Raw genomic sequence first — 13,068 nt, 5'->3', positions numbered from 1 at the left:
TGAAGCCGAATCTGTCACTCGATGCTATCAAACCCGTTGACGCGGGATGGTTATGAATTCGACACTGTCAAAATCGACCCGATGGTCCCTGGCTAATGTGCGGAATGTCATTGCTGTTAGTCTGTTCAGTTCACTGAAGTTTTCGGAGCAGCCTGAGGGCGCCGTTTTTGTTCGGTACCTGTATGTTTCGTTGGCTGAAGATTCAGTCTCACTCGTCCATCGTATGGGCACCTGGAACTGCTTCCTCTGATAAACTAGCTGTACAATTTCCATTATTATTACTCCTAACCAGTACCTCACGGTACCCAACCCCCTCCGTCTCCTCTGCACTCATTTTGGAATGTATGTATTTAAACTTGTAGAAAATAGTCTTTTATGGTCGTGTAGACGGGTGGTGAAAGGAATCGCCTGGCTAGGTGCAAGTTAATCGATTCTCCCAAGCGTCATGCTGATTCGCTTTTTTTTTCTTTACTAATTCGCTCCAGTTTATGTAAGAATTTACCCAAACTTAATGTTGTCACACGAACCTACTATCTGCCATGTTTTTTTAAAACACAAGTCTCTTATTGTCTCACTTCGAAGGGAGTTGCGCGCACGGCTCACAAAAGTGCACGAGCTCAATGTAAAGGAACACCGGCTAAACTACTTGACCTATCATGGTGCACTGGAATATTCCCCACCGAAACGACAACAAGGCCGTGGTGAGTACACAGTCTTCACCAATAGTTGGTGTTATGTTGAGTTTGGTCTTGTATGTAAAGGGAATTTTCTCCTCCTCCCACTTCCATTGAGACAGCTACAACGTTACCATGCTTATTCAGCCACAGAAAGTTTCGATCCACACACTTCTTTAATAGTTTACCTACAGTTGGCGCTTCCTGATAGGTCAGTTAGCAAGATGATCCTATCCTCCAAATTGCAAGGCACTGAATGTCCCAACAGTCACATTCGCCTGCAGAATGAGCAACCTTTATGCCAATTCAATTCGGATCTCCGCTGCTCACCGCCCTCTCTCCTTCGCCCTCTATCCAGCTGTGACTTTGGTCATTTTCAGACTATTTTCCGCAGCAGCGAAATGAAAATTACCCAAATAACTCTAAAGCTACTTATAAAAAATGGCAAAAGAAAAGCTCGAGTTATTGGTTTTACTTTTTTTCTTGCAAATCTCATCCATGATGTCGCCCCGTCGTAATAACACACGATATGTTTACTACTTCTGAAAGCCGTGTAGTTTGACGTGAAGCTTTCGATCTTTTTCCTCACCTGACTCCAAAAAACGGAAGAGCACCTGACACGACATATGTCATATCCTCCCGGCTTGTAATTTATGCGTTCCATCCCCCCAACTCTGAAGTGGGTTCTGTGAATCTCACCTGCACTGCAACATCAGCACAAATGGAAGCAATCCATGGATGATAATCTCTACCATTTTACGGTCATCAGCACATTTCAGGTGTCGGACTTTCCCATCTTGTCTTTCAAAACGCAAGCTGTCAAAAAACTAGTCAATGATAAATTAGTCAAAGTACGGTGGGAATGGTTTGGTAGCTCGGATATGGTCTAGAGCTGATGATGGTGGTTTTGAAGGTGATGGTTCTGGAATTTGTATAATTTTCCATAAGTAGCTGAGGGCATACATACAGCTAGCTGCAGTTTTCAAGAACTGTAGAGGTACCAATGCAGAATTCTACGTGTCGTTCGTGAACAATAAATGCGCACATTCAGAGGAGGATAAGGGGAAGCGTGACATTTCCGCATAAGTAATATGGGTGATACGCTGATAGAAAAATGCAGACTCACGCACGCAGAACTTAACTAGGTCAGCCTGGACACCAACGGTGATGGTGTCGTACAACACAACGAACAGTATAGTGAGAACGGAGGATGACTTGATGTTATGTGGCAAGATCAGCTTCAACTAACCGGTGAGCAAGCAATACGGCTATGTACACTTCATTTCACTCAGCTGATTGCTCATTCCTCGTCATCATCTAGTTTTTCCTTGGGGAATGATGAAACCCATTTTGTGTAGGATGGTAGCGCGAAGAGGAACAAGGACCTGTTGTTTGAGCGTTCGAAACGTACAGCAAGCATAAAAGTTCAGGACTGAAAGTGTATTAGGCCTTACGCGCATGCAGCATCTACATTTCTGGAATAACTGTAATGGGAGCACACAAGATTCGAAAATTCAACAGATACTTCAGCGGGCGAAATTCTGCAGGTTTTCGCAACATGTTTCCCTCTCACTCGTCTAGATTTTACCTTATATGCCCCTATCTGTCATGAATGACAAATAAGATTCTGCGGTCATTTGTAAAAAACAAATTACTTAAAAAGTAGCAAGGATGAGTGCCCAGCAATTCAGGTATCAAATAAATTGAACTAACAAACGCTTCTTCAAAAAGTGATAATTGAATATCTGAAGGTCCCATTCTCCCTTGTACTCTGTCCCATAGATAAGAACTACGAATATTTGGCGTAAGACTATCTGTTTGCAGATGCCAGGAAATAGTGTATCCGTAACCACCTTTTTCATTCGGAAATAGAATCCACATTCATAGCTCAGCAGTTAAGACGCCAAACTACTGATCGGGAGACCCGCAGTTTTAGCCTAATCCTGGCTTTTCTATTGCTTCTATCTGGATTTGTGTAATTCGACAGTATCTCAGTCCTCGTGCCTCCGAGTTACACGGAAGTTATGCAGTGGAGAGGCACCACGGCTAGTATATTATTAGTTTTTTTAACCTGAAAACAATAATTACTTCATATGTTTGTAATGTACTACTCATAAGTTTGCTGAAAATCCATCGACAGCCCACCACCGGTTTCGCCCTTCTTGGGGCTCATCAGGTAGGCGCAGTCCCCGGGTTTCCGTCAAGCTTATGTTCTACTTGAAACCAAATTGCACGAAATTAGCGAATATACACTCATTTGCCTGAGAACATCATAAACGAGACATTCAGCTGGGTTCCAGGTGAGTCTCTCGAAAGAACTAAATTAGTTTGCAGGATTATTTCTCTCTCTCTCTCTCTCTGACCTTTGATAATGTTTTTAATGATAGGGCTCACACTCTTCTCTGTGGAACTTATTCATTAGTTTGGAGACAAAACAATTGTGTTGACGAAAAGGTTGAAGAAAGGTGCGATAGACAGAGACAGATTAAAGGCTGTTAGTTTTGGCCATTAAAACATCGTTCTCTTACGTGAAATATAGGTGAAAGAGTACAGTTCCCCACTGGGTTCTATTCAATTTTGCAATGTCGAGCACCTTAATAATGAACATGCATATGGGAGGTCACTGAAATTTTCAGGTAAAGACTAGTACTGAAAGGTTATTATTAAGGTTTTAGGGCGGATTTAGCGCAGTGCGTCTTTCTGATCAAATGATGCTTATTTCAGTCAAATTTGTGTAGTCAAGATTACTATCATACGGGTTAGGCATCAGTCCAGCTTTAGTACCCAGTGTTCGCACCACGGCTTTCTGTGTTACTACGTTATACCGTTTTTCCCGAATCTAATGTTCTAGTTCTCCTCACAGGAACGGAANGAAATTCGAAGCTTAGTCTACTTAATGAAATTGGAAAGAGTGTGAGGCCACTGATGGAGTGCCGACTTTGGTTGAACCTTGTAAATATATCTATTTGTTGCAATCCTGTTCTCCCTCCAGCACAGACAGGTTGTTCGGTGGGGAGTTGAATAATTGATTGCATCAATTGCATCAACTTGACTGATATATTCCAGCGCTTGAAATAAGTCGCAATCAAAAGTTTGTCATAACGAACCTGCCTTGCCAAGTCTTCGTTATGATTGTTTCTTAAAAGACAGATACAAGACTAGAGAATCACAGCTTTCTATGCATATTCTGTTCATATTGCACAACTGACACAATCTTTTGTATTTTCCAGACATCAGCAAAATGGAAGTGATTCTATCTCCTGATCGGAAATCTCTATTGGTTCGGGAGGTAGCGAATCACAACCCTTCGCATCCATCACAACAACAGCTGCAACAACCAACCGTGTGTGAAATATGTAAGTTTCTCTCACCAAAAATTGAAATATATTTCGTACTAATAGACTGGTGGTTAACCTATTTATCGTTTTTAACATAGAGATTACGAGTTGAACCGGTGTTTGGTATCTCTCTGTGTGAAAAAGCTAACGCGCACCATCTAAAGGACCTGGTTCTTACGGTCTCCTTTTTGTCAGCACCAATAACCTGGAATACTGGATTTCAGAGACGGAAACGGTTATGTTAGATTTTCTGGTTGAGGGGTTTAGCAGATGATTCGGATTGATGTGGGTTCTGTGTTAGAATTACAAAAAGGAGATGGTTGCTGTCAATTGATTACGAGTACCCTAGGAAGCTCCATTGGTTTACTTCTAACCGCACGTTAGGGCTCTGGGTGTTCGGGGTCCGGGGGCCTAACGATTTGTTGAAGTGTCCGACTGTGGGTGTTTGTTGCTCGTATGTCGATATGTTATGTACGACCTGTCGGCAACAATGTCGTCCACTCTGTTACATTTAGTTCTGCCGTTCTGCCGTTTTTTTCAGTCGCTGTGTTGTAAACACGGGGTTGCCATGCCTTCTGATGCAACACACTAAAACTAGTTTGGTGTGTTCTTGCCCTCAGTAAATGCGCATTTTTCTTAATGAATTACATCCCACTAGAGTGTGGCTTATAGTGAACCCCGCTATTCTGTTGTTTAACAGGTAACACGAGTAACCTAGTTATAATAGATCTCGGCTTGATATGGAATAGGTCTTTGCTAACCCTCTTACAACAGAGCTTTTGGTTTCATTGTGGTACGATACATTTATTTGTATTCAAGTGGCTTCCGTTTGTGCCTTGTTCCTATCGTTATTACTCTACCTATTCCACGTCAACCAGAAATCGTTGCTCGAGTTTTGTGAAAATAATATTTTGCCTTCTTTGTGTTACTTTGAATTTGGGAATTCTCAAAACTTTGCGTTAAATTATACTACAGTTACACTACAATTGTACCTACAAACTTTTTAAATTGATATATATATATATATATATATATATATAGGTGTGTGAGCAAGAACGCTGTGATGAAACATTCTTCTAGTTCGCGTCATTTATCCTTTTCCGGATACTTGCAAGCAATTGGCTAAAGCGATAAAGCGGAGGTGTACTGATCATTTTGAACGGTACATTTCTTCCGTGTGTTTTTAAACAAGTAGTATGAACCGTGTGCTGTGTTGATAAATTTTCATTCAGATTTTCTCGTGTCAACTTATTTTACTATGTATATCGAAAAACCGGGAGGAGGGCGCCCTCAAGCTAGATCATTTTTGTTAAGCGCCATCCCCACGAACACTCCAAACTGCGTTGATATTGGAGTGATAGTTCTGTCCTCCTGTGTGCGACTTGTTTTTACCCATATGTAAACTAGAGCTATTCATCACTGATAGCACAGCTGAGCAGCTTAACTCTGCTTATTACTCTCTTTCCTTATAAGTAACGAGAAGAATTTTTGTTTCTTCATCGGCCCACCCAATCCAAATCAACTTAAACCCTACACCCGAGGCGTGCTTTGCAGTGACGTCATCTGCTGGCAAGAATTCCCAGCGCTGCTCATATCAGGAGTGTCAACGTGTTCTTAAACCAGCCACCATTGATCTCGAGCGCCCGAGTGCGCTTAAGCGGATTCCGTTCAGGAGGCCAACAGTAGACACATTCGTTCGATTCTTTCTTACATCCCCACATCCAATATTCACTATCGCTAATATATTCCTTTGTTTGCAAGTGTTCTGCAAACAATGTGAGTTGCATTACTCGATGCCTATTCTGGAAGAATAGTTGAGCGTTCACCGTTCTGCATTACAGCCTGACAGAATAAAAATGTGACCAGTGTAACTGCAAAACACATTATTGATACGAACCAGTAAAACGAGCAGGCTCAGTGCATCAATTTAACTTACCGAGTGTCACCCAATCGTTTGAAGTTCATCCACTAAATCTCACTCGAGAAAACGAAATGTATTGCAACCAGGTTACTCCAGCCATCGCTCCACCATCGAAAGATGCACGTGGAGGTACTGAATTCATATTCGTCAAACGATAGCTTATCTCTGAGAACAATAAAACAGGCTCAGGCGAGGGGCATTTACTCTATTTTTGACCAATATAATATCACTCATTATCCACGCAACCTTATGAACTAGTTAAAATGTGTTACAATGTTAAAATGTGAGACATTGTGGATGGTAATGTTCGGAACGATCGTGTTCTGATGTGCATTGGCATGACATTGTGATGGATGAAGAAACTACGACTCCCTTGTATTGTGAGGCACATGTTCCTTTCGCTGAGTGTACGCAGTCGACAATGGACCATCATCGTCGCGTCGCTTCACATTGTGCTTCCAACGTCGCTAGGTTAATGAATGAATAAATAAATAAATAAATGAAAAAAATAAATAGTAAAGACTGGAGCCGTGAAGTTCAGAGAAAAGTCCAAAATATTAACTGCGCTTCCGATATTTTTCTCCTGCGTAATACGCAGGTTTTGACATTTTCAGTAACATCAAAAGGCTACTCACGCCTGAAGTATAAGTATCCTTCGAGGTTGCACAGCCACCAAGGGCGATGCGGCGGACATTTTTTTGATGGTTTATCTTTATGTATTCCTATTCGTCTCCTTACCTTCTCTTCAGGGCCCTTAGCGTGCGTGGATAGGGTCAGCACTGGTTCGGATGAAAGACTGAAGAAAAATCCTGAACGGGTAGGTTTTTCATGGCCTCTGTTGAAAATTTGACTACCGCGCGAAATGCGCAACTTTATCTCAGAATTTGTATACATATTTAGTGAGCCCGTTTTTCCAGTTGTGATGTAAAGTTGTTCACTTGTATTACTGTTAGAGACGGATGTGCTCTACGACATGTACCTATTTGTCATCGTTGTTATGACGAGTTATGAGATGTACATCTGATTTTTTTGACTTCTTATTCGTCAGTCAGATATCTTTAAATTACCAAGATATTTTTTAGACGTGAGGTTACAAACACTTTTTCGAATCACCTGTTTCTGAAGCACAAGTTGTTTAGCTGGGGTGTTTCTTTTGTAAGGGTGTCAGACTATGCCTAAGAGTAATCAATTTTCTTCAACCACCTTTTAGAACCCTATTCTGTCCGTATCGGGATAAGACATTTTGTCCTTTATTGTCTGCGTTTTTTAAACCAGAATTCTAATAATTTCTAGAATCTCCCGTGTATAATGCGACCCCTCCATGGCCTTTGATATCTTCACGAACTTTCGTCGACTCTTTCTTTTTGGTTAATGACTGAATTTGCTAGTTTACCTTCGTTGGAACCAACCACATGCACCACATCATCCTCATAATTTCCTGTCCCCCTCCGTTTTGTTTTCGGAAAGACTCTTGTGCTTCACATGCGGATTCGGGAATCACCTGAGCCTCTTCAAGTTCTGTTACTGGCTCGAACGGTCTTGGATCACTCATACTGGATGGATGGGTTCAGTATTCTGCTAAATCGTGACGTATGTTCAACGATCCGGTTTTTTAATTATGGGCTCCATTTTTCCGTGTGGCGTCTGTTTGAACGATGGTTGATAGTAGTCGTAGTAGAAGTTTTTTGTCTGGTTTTCTTTCCTAGTTTTCTGTTCTCAGATCGGTAGTGACACCGTTCTCGCGCAACCCTAGGTCTGTCCAAAATTAGTGTACCTATGAAATGGTGAAACGTTATAGTATTCTAGCGTAGTGCACTTTTCAATGAAGTTTTTACGTGTACTTTGGTTAGGTGTTTGGAAACCTGAAGCAAGATCAGTGAGACTATTTGGATTTTGAGACCAACTGACCTTGTTTCTTCAAATACTGATCGTTGTCTCGTTCATGGAATTTTCCAATCTGATGGGCCTCAACTATGGAGACTGAGAGGAAATCATTTAGACCAGATGAAGCGAGTCATGCTGATATCATAATTGCTTCATACGCAGTCAAGTTACAAATGTATACTGTATTCTAGCCAACTGTTACCTTAGTTCAAAGTTCCGATTTTTATCCAAGTAGCCTACTCATTATCAAGTGAAGGGTGCGGAGTCCGGCTGGACCCCTTAAGGCACAGTCATACGTAGCCTTTGACCTCCTTGGAACTCATTAAATGGACGTGCACAGGACCATCAAATGGCCTATTCTCTAATAGTAAAACGCCGTTTACCCGTACCCGGCCAGTCTTCGGCGGCTGGTGATTTGATTACTGTCTACTTCGTCAGAAAAATCCAGTTGATGGTGAAGATTGGTAGAGTAGTTTATCTGACTACGGTCTTTTTTAAATAGACAGCGCATCCCTTTGCCGTGATGGCTGGTTGGTAGTGCATATCTGATAATGTAATGGAGTCACTTGCACTGTTCTTAACCCCGACTTTAATTCATCATAAAGAAAAATATATAGGGACACCAATTAGAAAAAAAATTTAGAGAAGAATACTGGTATGAGCGAGTACCAGACACCGATTTCGGTTCATCCCGTGCGTATTGTTTACCAGTGACTGTCGCTGTTCAGAACCAGACCTTTGTTGGTTCTGAGACTGAATATCGAGTCCGTTTTAAATTTTTAAAAATTCCGTTGACCGATCAAAGCAAACGACGAAACTACTAGGAAAGAAGGTTTTAGCACAGACCGTAATCCAAAAGGATCACAGCGGACCAATAAATGTACGAAGATGCTGTCCCTAATCACCCAGTCCTCAACCGCTGTATATACGCACACAGGCAGACAGGAAGTACCGACTCAACTGCACACTAATTATGTCCCCTCGTATGGTGACGAAGCTCGCAAGCCACTTGTCAAGCTAGGCGAAAAGATCAACAACCTACAAACTCACCCGATCTACCAATATTTCGGTACACTACCAGCTATTAGTTGAGTCCTATTGCTAAAAGTTCGTTGTCCTTCTGACCCTGAATTCTCGCCACTATTTCGTTGAATTGCTCATCCACTGTAACAACACATCTGCCCTCAACTTAGTTGTTACTCATCTGGTGCCGTTGTGCCTATTGCATTAGTCCAGTGATTTGAAACTATTATAAAAGTTGTCATCAGTATAGAATTAGCATTAGCATCACTTCTGCAGTCCCATGAGCACTTGTGACTCAGGACTGCGAAAATGGTCTCTGTCAACATTTTATTTTAAACAAGCCGTTACGATCCGCAAACTCATAGTCGTCAACCGAATTGCATTATTCAGTGCTTCAGTGATTTGTTCCGTGAAGATGTTCAACGATTACTCGAACTGGACATGAAAGTTCGCCTTTGTGGTCTAGAACTGCACCGAATTCCAAGCAAATTGAAGCTTATTCCTCCTGATCCTCCGGAATTCGACTTTGAAGAACAGTGTGTATAAACCTACAGAACCAAGTGGAATTCAGAAAAATCCGGACTGTCACAAGGAACTTTTTTCGTTTCCTGGTTTGTATGTGGCTCAGTGCACTTTCGTGTTTCTACCCACACACCCGCTATTCCTATCCCTCCCATCCAGATTTGACCATCTTATATTCGTCATCTTTGAACTATTTTCTCCTCGAAATTCATATCGGGTAGTTTCAAACCAAACGACTTGGCTAGTTCTTACCCCTTATTGATTATTTCCGGTTTAAAACCTCGTGTTCTTTCAGACCTGTCCAACTCAATAAACATTTGATCTGTTTGACAGGGTTATCCCCAATCGAAAGATTTGTTTTTCCTCTACATGTTCTGTCTACTTTTCTCTTCACCTCTCATTGTACAATCCAAATTAAAACACGTTCTTAAGAATTAAGAACGCTCTTTAGAATTTTCAATTCCCATGAATCATTGGCGTATTGTGCCTGTTAAAACTAAAATCATGAATGAAAGAAACTTATCTTCGCACTGCGCAAAATTGCGTTAATTAGTTCCGGCACATATGTGGCCGCAAAATTATTTTTTGGTCTGGGATGTGCAATTCTGTGAGGAGGGGGTTGTTTTTGGTTGGCCGAGAAAATCCTCGGAGGTCGAGCGAAGCTTATACAGGATGGCAGGTATTTTTCCAATCCCGTTAGAGAGGTAGTGTGGTGTAGTGTTTTATACACATTCGAAGTTATATTAGTTTTTTGTGGTGTGACAGATGAGGTCAATGCACGAACCTGCAATGCTCGGGTCGCATTTGCTAATTTTAAACACCTATAGTGCCAAGGCGGTATATTCGTGAATATCAAGTGGCATGTGTACCAAGCTGTAGTACGGACTGTTCTGCTGTGTGGTTGTGAGATCTGGCATGTTTGAGAAGGGGAACCAAGGCGTTTTCAGGTGTTTGACAACGGTTGTCTCAAAACCATGGCTCATGCGGGTCGGTGTCGGCAAACCCGTAAGGCGACAGTTGCATAGCGATTTTTCGGTTGTGCACCGGGGATTTCCACTGGAGAATGTTTCCTTACAGTCCCCAGCTAGATCATCATCATTATCTGAGACAGTTGAAATCGCATCAGGTTTGGCTATCTTACTAGCTCATTTATTCGGACATAATTGACATGATTTCAAAAGTGAAGATGGGTTGCGATACTTCAACGTGCACGATGAGTTAGATGAAGCCCAGAAGAGTGCCCCTTGTTGGTTAGATTGCTTATGTAGTTTATGTTGTGAGTTTTGATGAGGAAGACCTTGCTGTCGATTTTGTTAAGCTACATTTTATCGGTATCAGTGAGCAGAAATCGAGTGAACATGAGATTTAGTGCTCGCCAACTCACTAGATCTTCGCTAAGGCTGCATCCACGAGTGCACGTTTTAGGAGGCGCGTGTCCCTTGTATCCTAGGGCCAAATTTTACACCATTTGGTCTTCAGACTGACAGCTAAACATCCGTCTCTAGCTTCATCGTCTTTGCGCCCAGTAGTGTATACGGTTGCCGAATCCCGCTATCGAATCATTGATGTCCACACTTCTCCCTTGTTATCACTAACTGGACTATTTGAGTAAGTAGTGAGTTTACCTTTATAACAGGTTCAGCGCAGACACTGACCGATAATTGTAGACAAAGAGATTTGTTAAGCATTCGGTGAGTTAGCAAATACAACTTTGTTTAATCGTGTGTTTTAAATGATATCGCGGGAGATGTCTACGAGTCGAAGAAGTAAGCCGTAAGTAAAAGTCGAGCAAAAGACTGAGTACTGGATTGACCACACAGCATGTTTGTACCCATCGAACCAATAAGTGGAAATATAATTTGCTAAAGGTGGTTGTGTATTTTTTAAGCATGGGGTTCGTAGGTGAACGACGTATGGATATGAAGGGCCGTCGTTGGTCGTTGGATTAGTCTATTATGCATAGTTGGGGCATTGTAGTCAGCTACGCGCATGTGCACGGGCCCAGAAGTTACCATAAGTAGCCTCGGAGGGTGACATCGAATACAGTTATGAGTATGAGGTGCCGTCATTGACCATTAGAATGGGCAACTTGGCATAGGTGAGGTCTCCTACCCAGCGTTGCACATAGACACAAGCCTTGCAATAACGATAAGTAGCCAAGGTAGGCGGCATCCACTACAGTTGCGAGTATGATTGGCTGTCTTTGGTCGTTATATTAGGACATCATGCATAGTTAGAGCCTCGTTTTTATCGGCCCTTATAGATACTGTTCTGGTGTTTACCATAGGAAGCAGACATAATCGGGAGCGCGCACAGTTATGGGTATGACGGGCCGGCGTTAGCCTTTAGATTAGGGCACCGCGCCTAGTTGAGGCCCAATAATCAGCGTTACATATAGGCACTGGCCTGTCAGTTTCAAAAAGTAGTCGAGGTAGGCGGTATTGCGATTAGTAAAGAAAATGAGATCCGTCGTTCGCCATGTGATTAGATGTGTGCATATTTTGGGCCGCGTGTTGATCGATTCGCATAAATGCTGGCCCGGCGTTTATCATAAGTAGCACAGATAAGCGACAACGCGTACAGTTACGAGTACGACACATTAGGTTGGATAAGGTTACCGGTTAATCAAAGCCGCATGTGGATACGGATCTAGCGGGTACAATAAGCAGCCAAGTAAGTTGACATCGAGTATAACAGTCCGTCAGACTAGGCTCTCACATATAGTTGAGGCCTTATTTTTACCGGCCCGCATGGATACCGGCCTGGTGTTTACTATAGGCAGCAAATATTGGCGCCACCGCGTACAGTTATGGATATGAAAGGCCGTCTTTGGCTATTGGATAAGGCTGCCGTGTATAGGTGAGGCCCCATAAATTGCGCGAAAATAGACTCGGACCCAGCATTTACGAGAAGTAGTCTGGGCGAGTGGCAACGTCTGCAGTTATCATGGGGACAGCTTTATGGCGGCCACTACATACAGACTGTCATATTCATAGTGGAAATGAATGCTAAAGCAATCTATTCGTGCTGTATTATCCGCAAGCTGATTATGCATATCTGGGGGGATCATCCACATAAATGGCCCCACATCCGCACTGCACAGTTCATGCTGTTGTCTGGCCTTGTTGTACCTAATAGAAGTTGAGATCCATGGGAAATGTGTTGTGAGCAGCTTCGCCGAACAAAATAATCTCATTTGCTAAATATGATGAGTGTAGAGCAAACAAGCATCAACGACCGACTTTCAGGGTGAATTTCGCGTTGAATATTCTTTAGCAGTTTTCTCTTTTCAAAGATCACCGAAGAGTACAACGTAAACGGAAGTACGATTTTCTCTCACCTCGCGTAAACCCGTAACGAGATGCGAATCAGTGGGGGTCCGTGACCTTGAAAGCTCGCTCACTTCAGGGATTTAACGCATTGATACACAGGATCGAGGCTTTTGCCAAGTTTCCCGGGTCGCTTTTGTTCTTGTCGGTCAGTGGCTGTCATTCACCTAAAAGGCACAAGTGAAAAAGGGGTGCTGTGCTGCTCCTTATGTTCCCAGCGCGATGATTCGCATAAATAAATGTCTAATAGTGATTTAGACTGGGTTCTAGAAGGAGCGTGGACAACAGTCGGAGGAAGGTCGTTCCACGCAGATACCACCCGAAATGAGAAAAATTATGCTTGATAAATGTGTGCGCTCTGAGCTTGAAAATCTCCT

The 13,068-nt window shown here is 42.4% G+C and overlaps 2 protein-coding genes across 2 annotated transcripts in view; one reads left to right on the top strand and one right to left on the bottom strand.

Moving 5' to 3' along the window:
• T265_06660 (hypothetical protein) overlaps positions 1-9,899 on the top strand; it is a gene marked incomplete at both ends in the record, with an annotated part of 87,242 nt that extends 77,343 nt beyond the window's left edge. Inside the window, 5 exons of the mRNA XM_009171980.1 lie at positions 583-701; positions 3,905-4,030; positions 6,683-6,750; positions 7,401-7,523; positions 9,231-9,899. Of these exons, the coding sequence (XP_009170244.1) occupies positions 583-701; positions 3,905-4,030; positions 6,683-6,750; positions 7,401-7,523; positions 9,231-9,386 (592 nt within the window). The remainder of the gene's footprint in view (positions 1-582; positions 702-3,904; positions 4,031-6,682; positions 6,751-7,400; positions 7,524-9,230) is intronic.
• Positions 1-12,854, bottom strand: part of T265_06661 (hypothetical protein) — a gene marked incomplete at both ends in the record, with an annotated part of 91,873 nt that extends 79,019 nt beyond the window's left edge. The window contains one exon of the mRNA XM_009171981.1: positions 12,766-12,854. Within this exon, the coding sequence (XP_009170245.1) occupies positions 12,766-12,854 (89 nt within the window). The remainder of the gene's footprint in view (positions 1-12,765) is intronic.
• Between the last annotated feature and the right edge of the window lie 214 nt (positions 12,855-13,068).

Source organism: Opisthorchis viverrini (assembly GCF_000715545.1).
Source record: "Opisthorchis viverrini unplaced genomic scaffold opera_v5_142, whole genome shotgun sequence".
NCBI classification, from domain to species: Eukaryota; Metazoa; Platyhelminthes; class Trematoda; order Opisthorchiida; family Opisthorchiidae; genus Opisthorchis; species Opisthorchis viverrini.
This window is presented reverse-complemented; position numbering and strand designations above follow the sequence as displayed.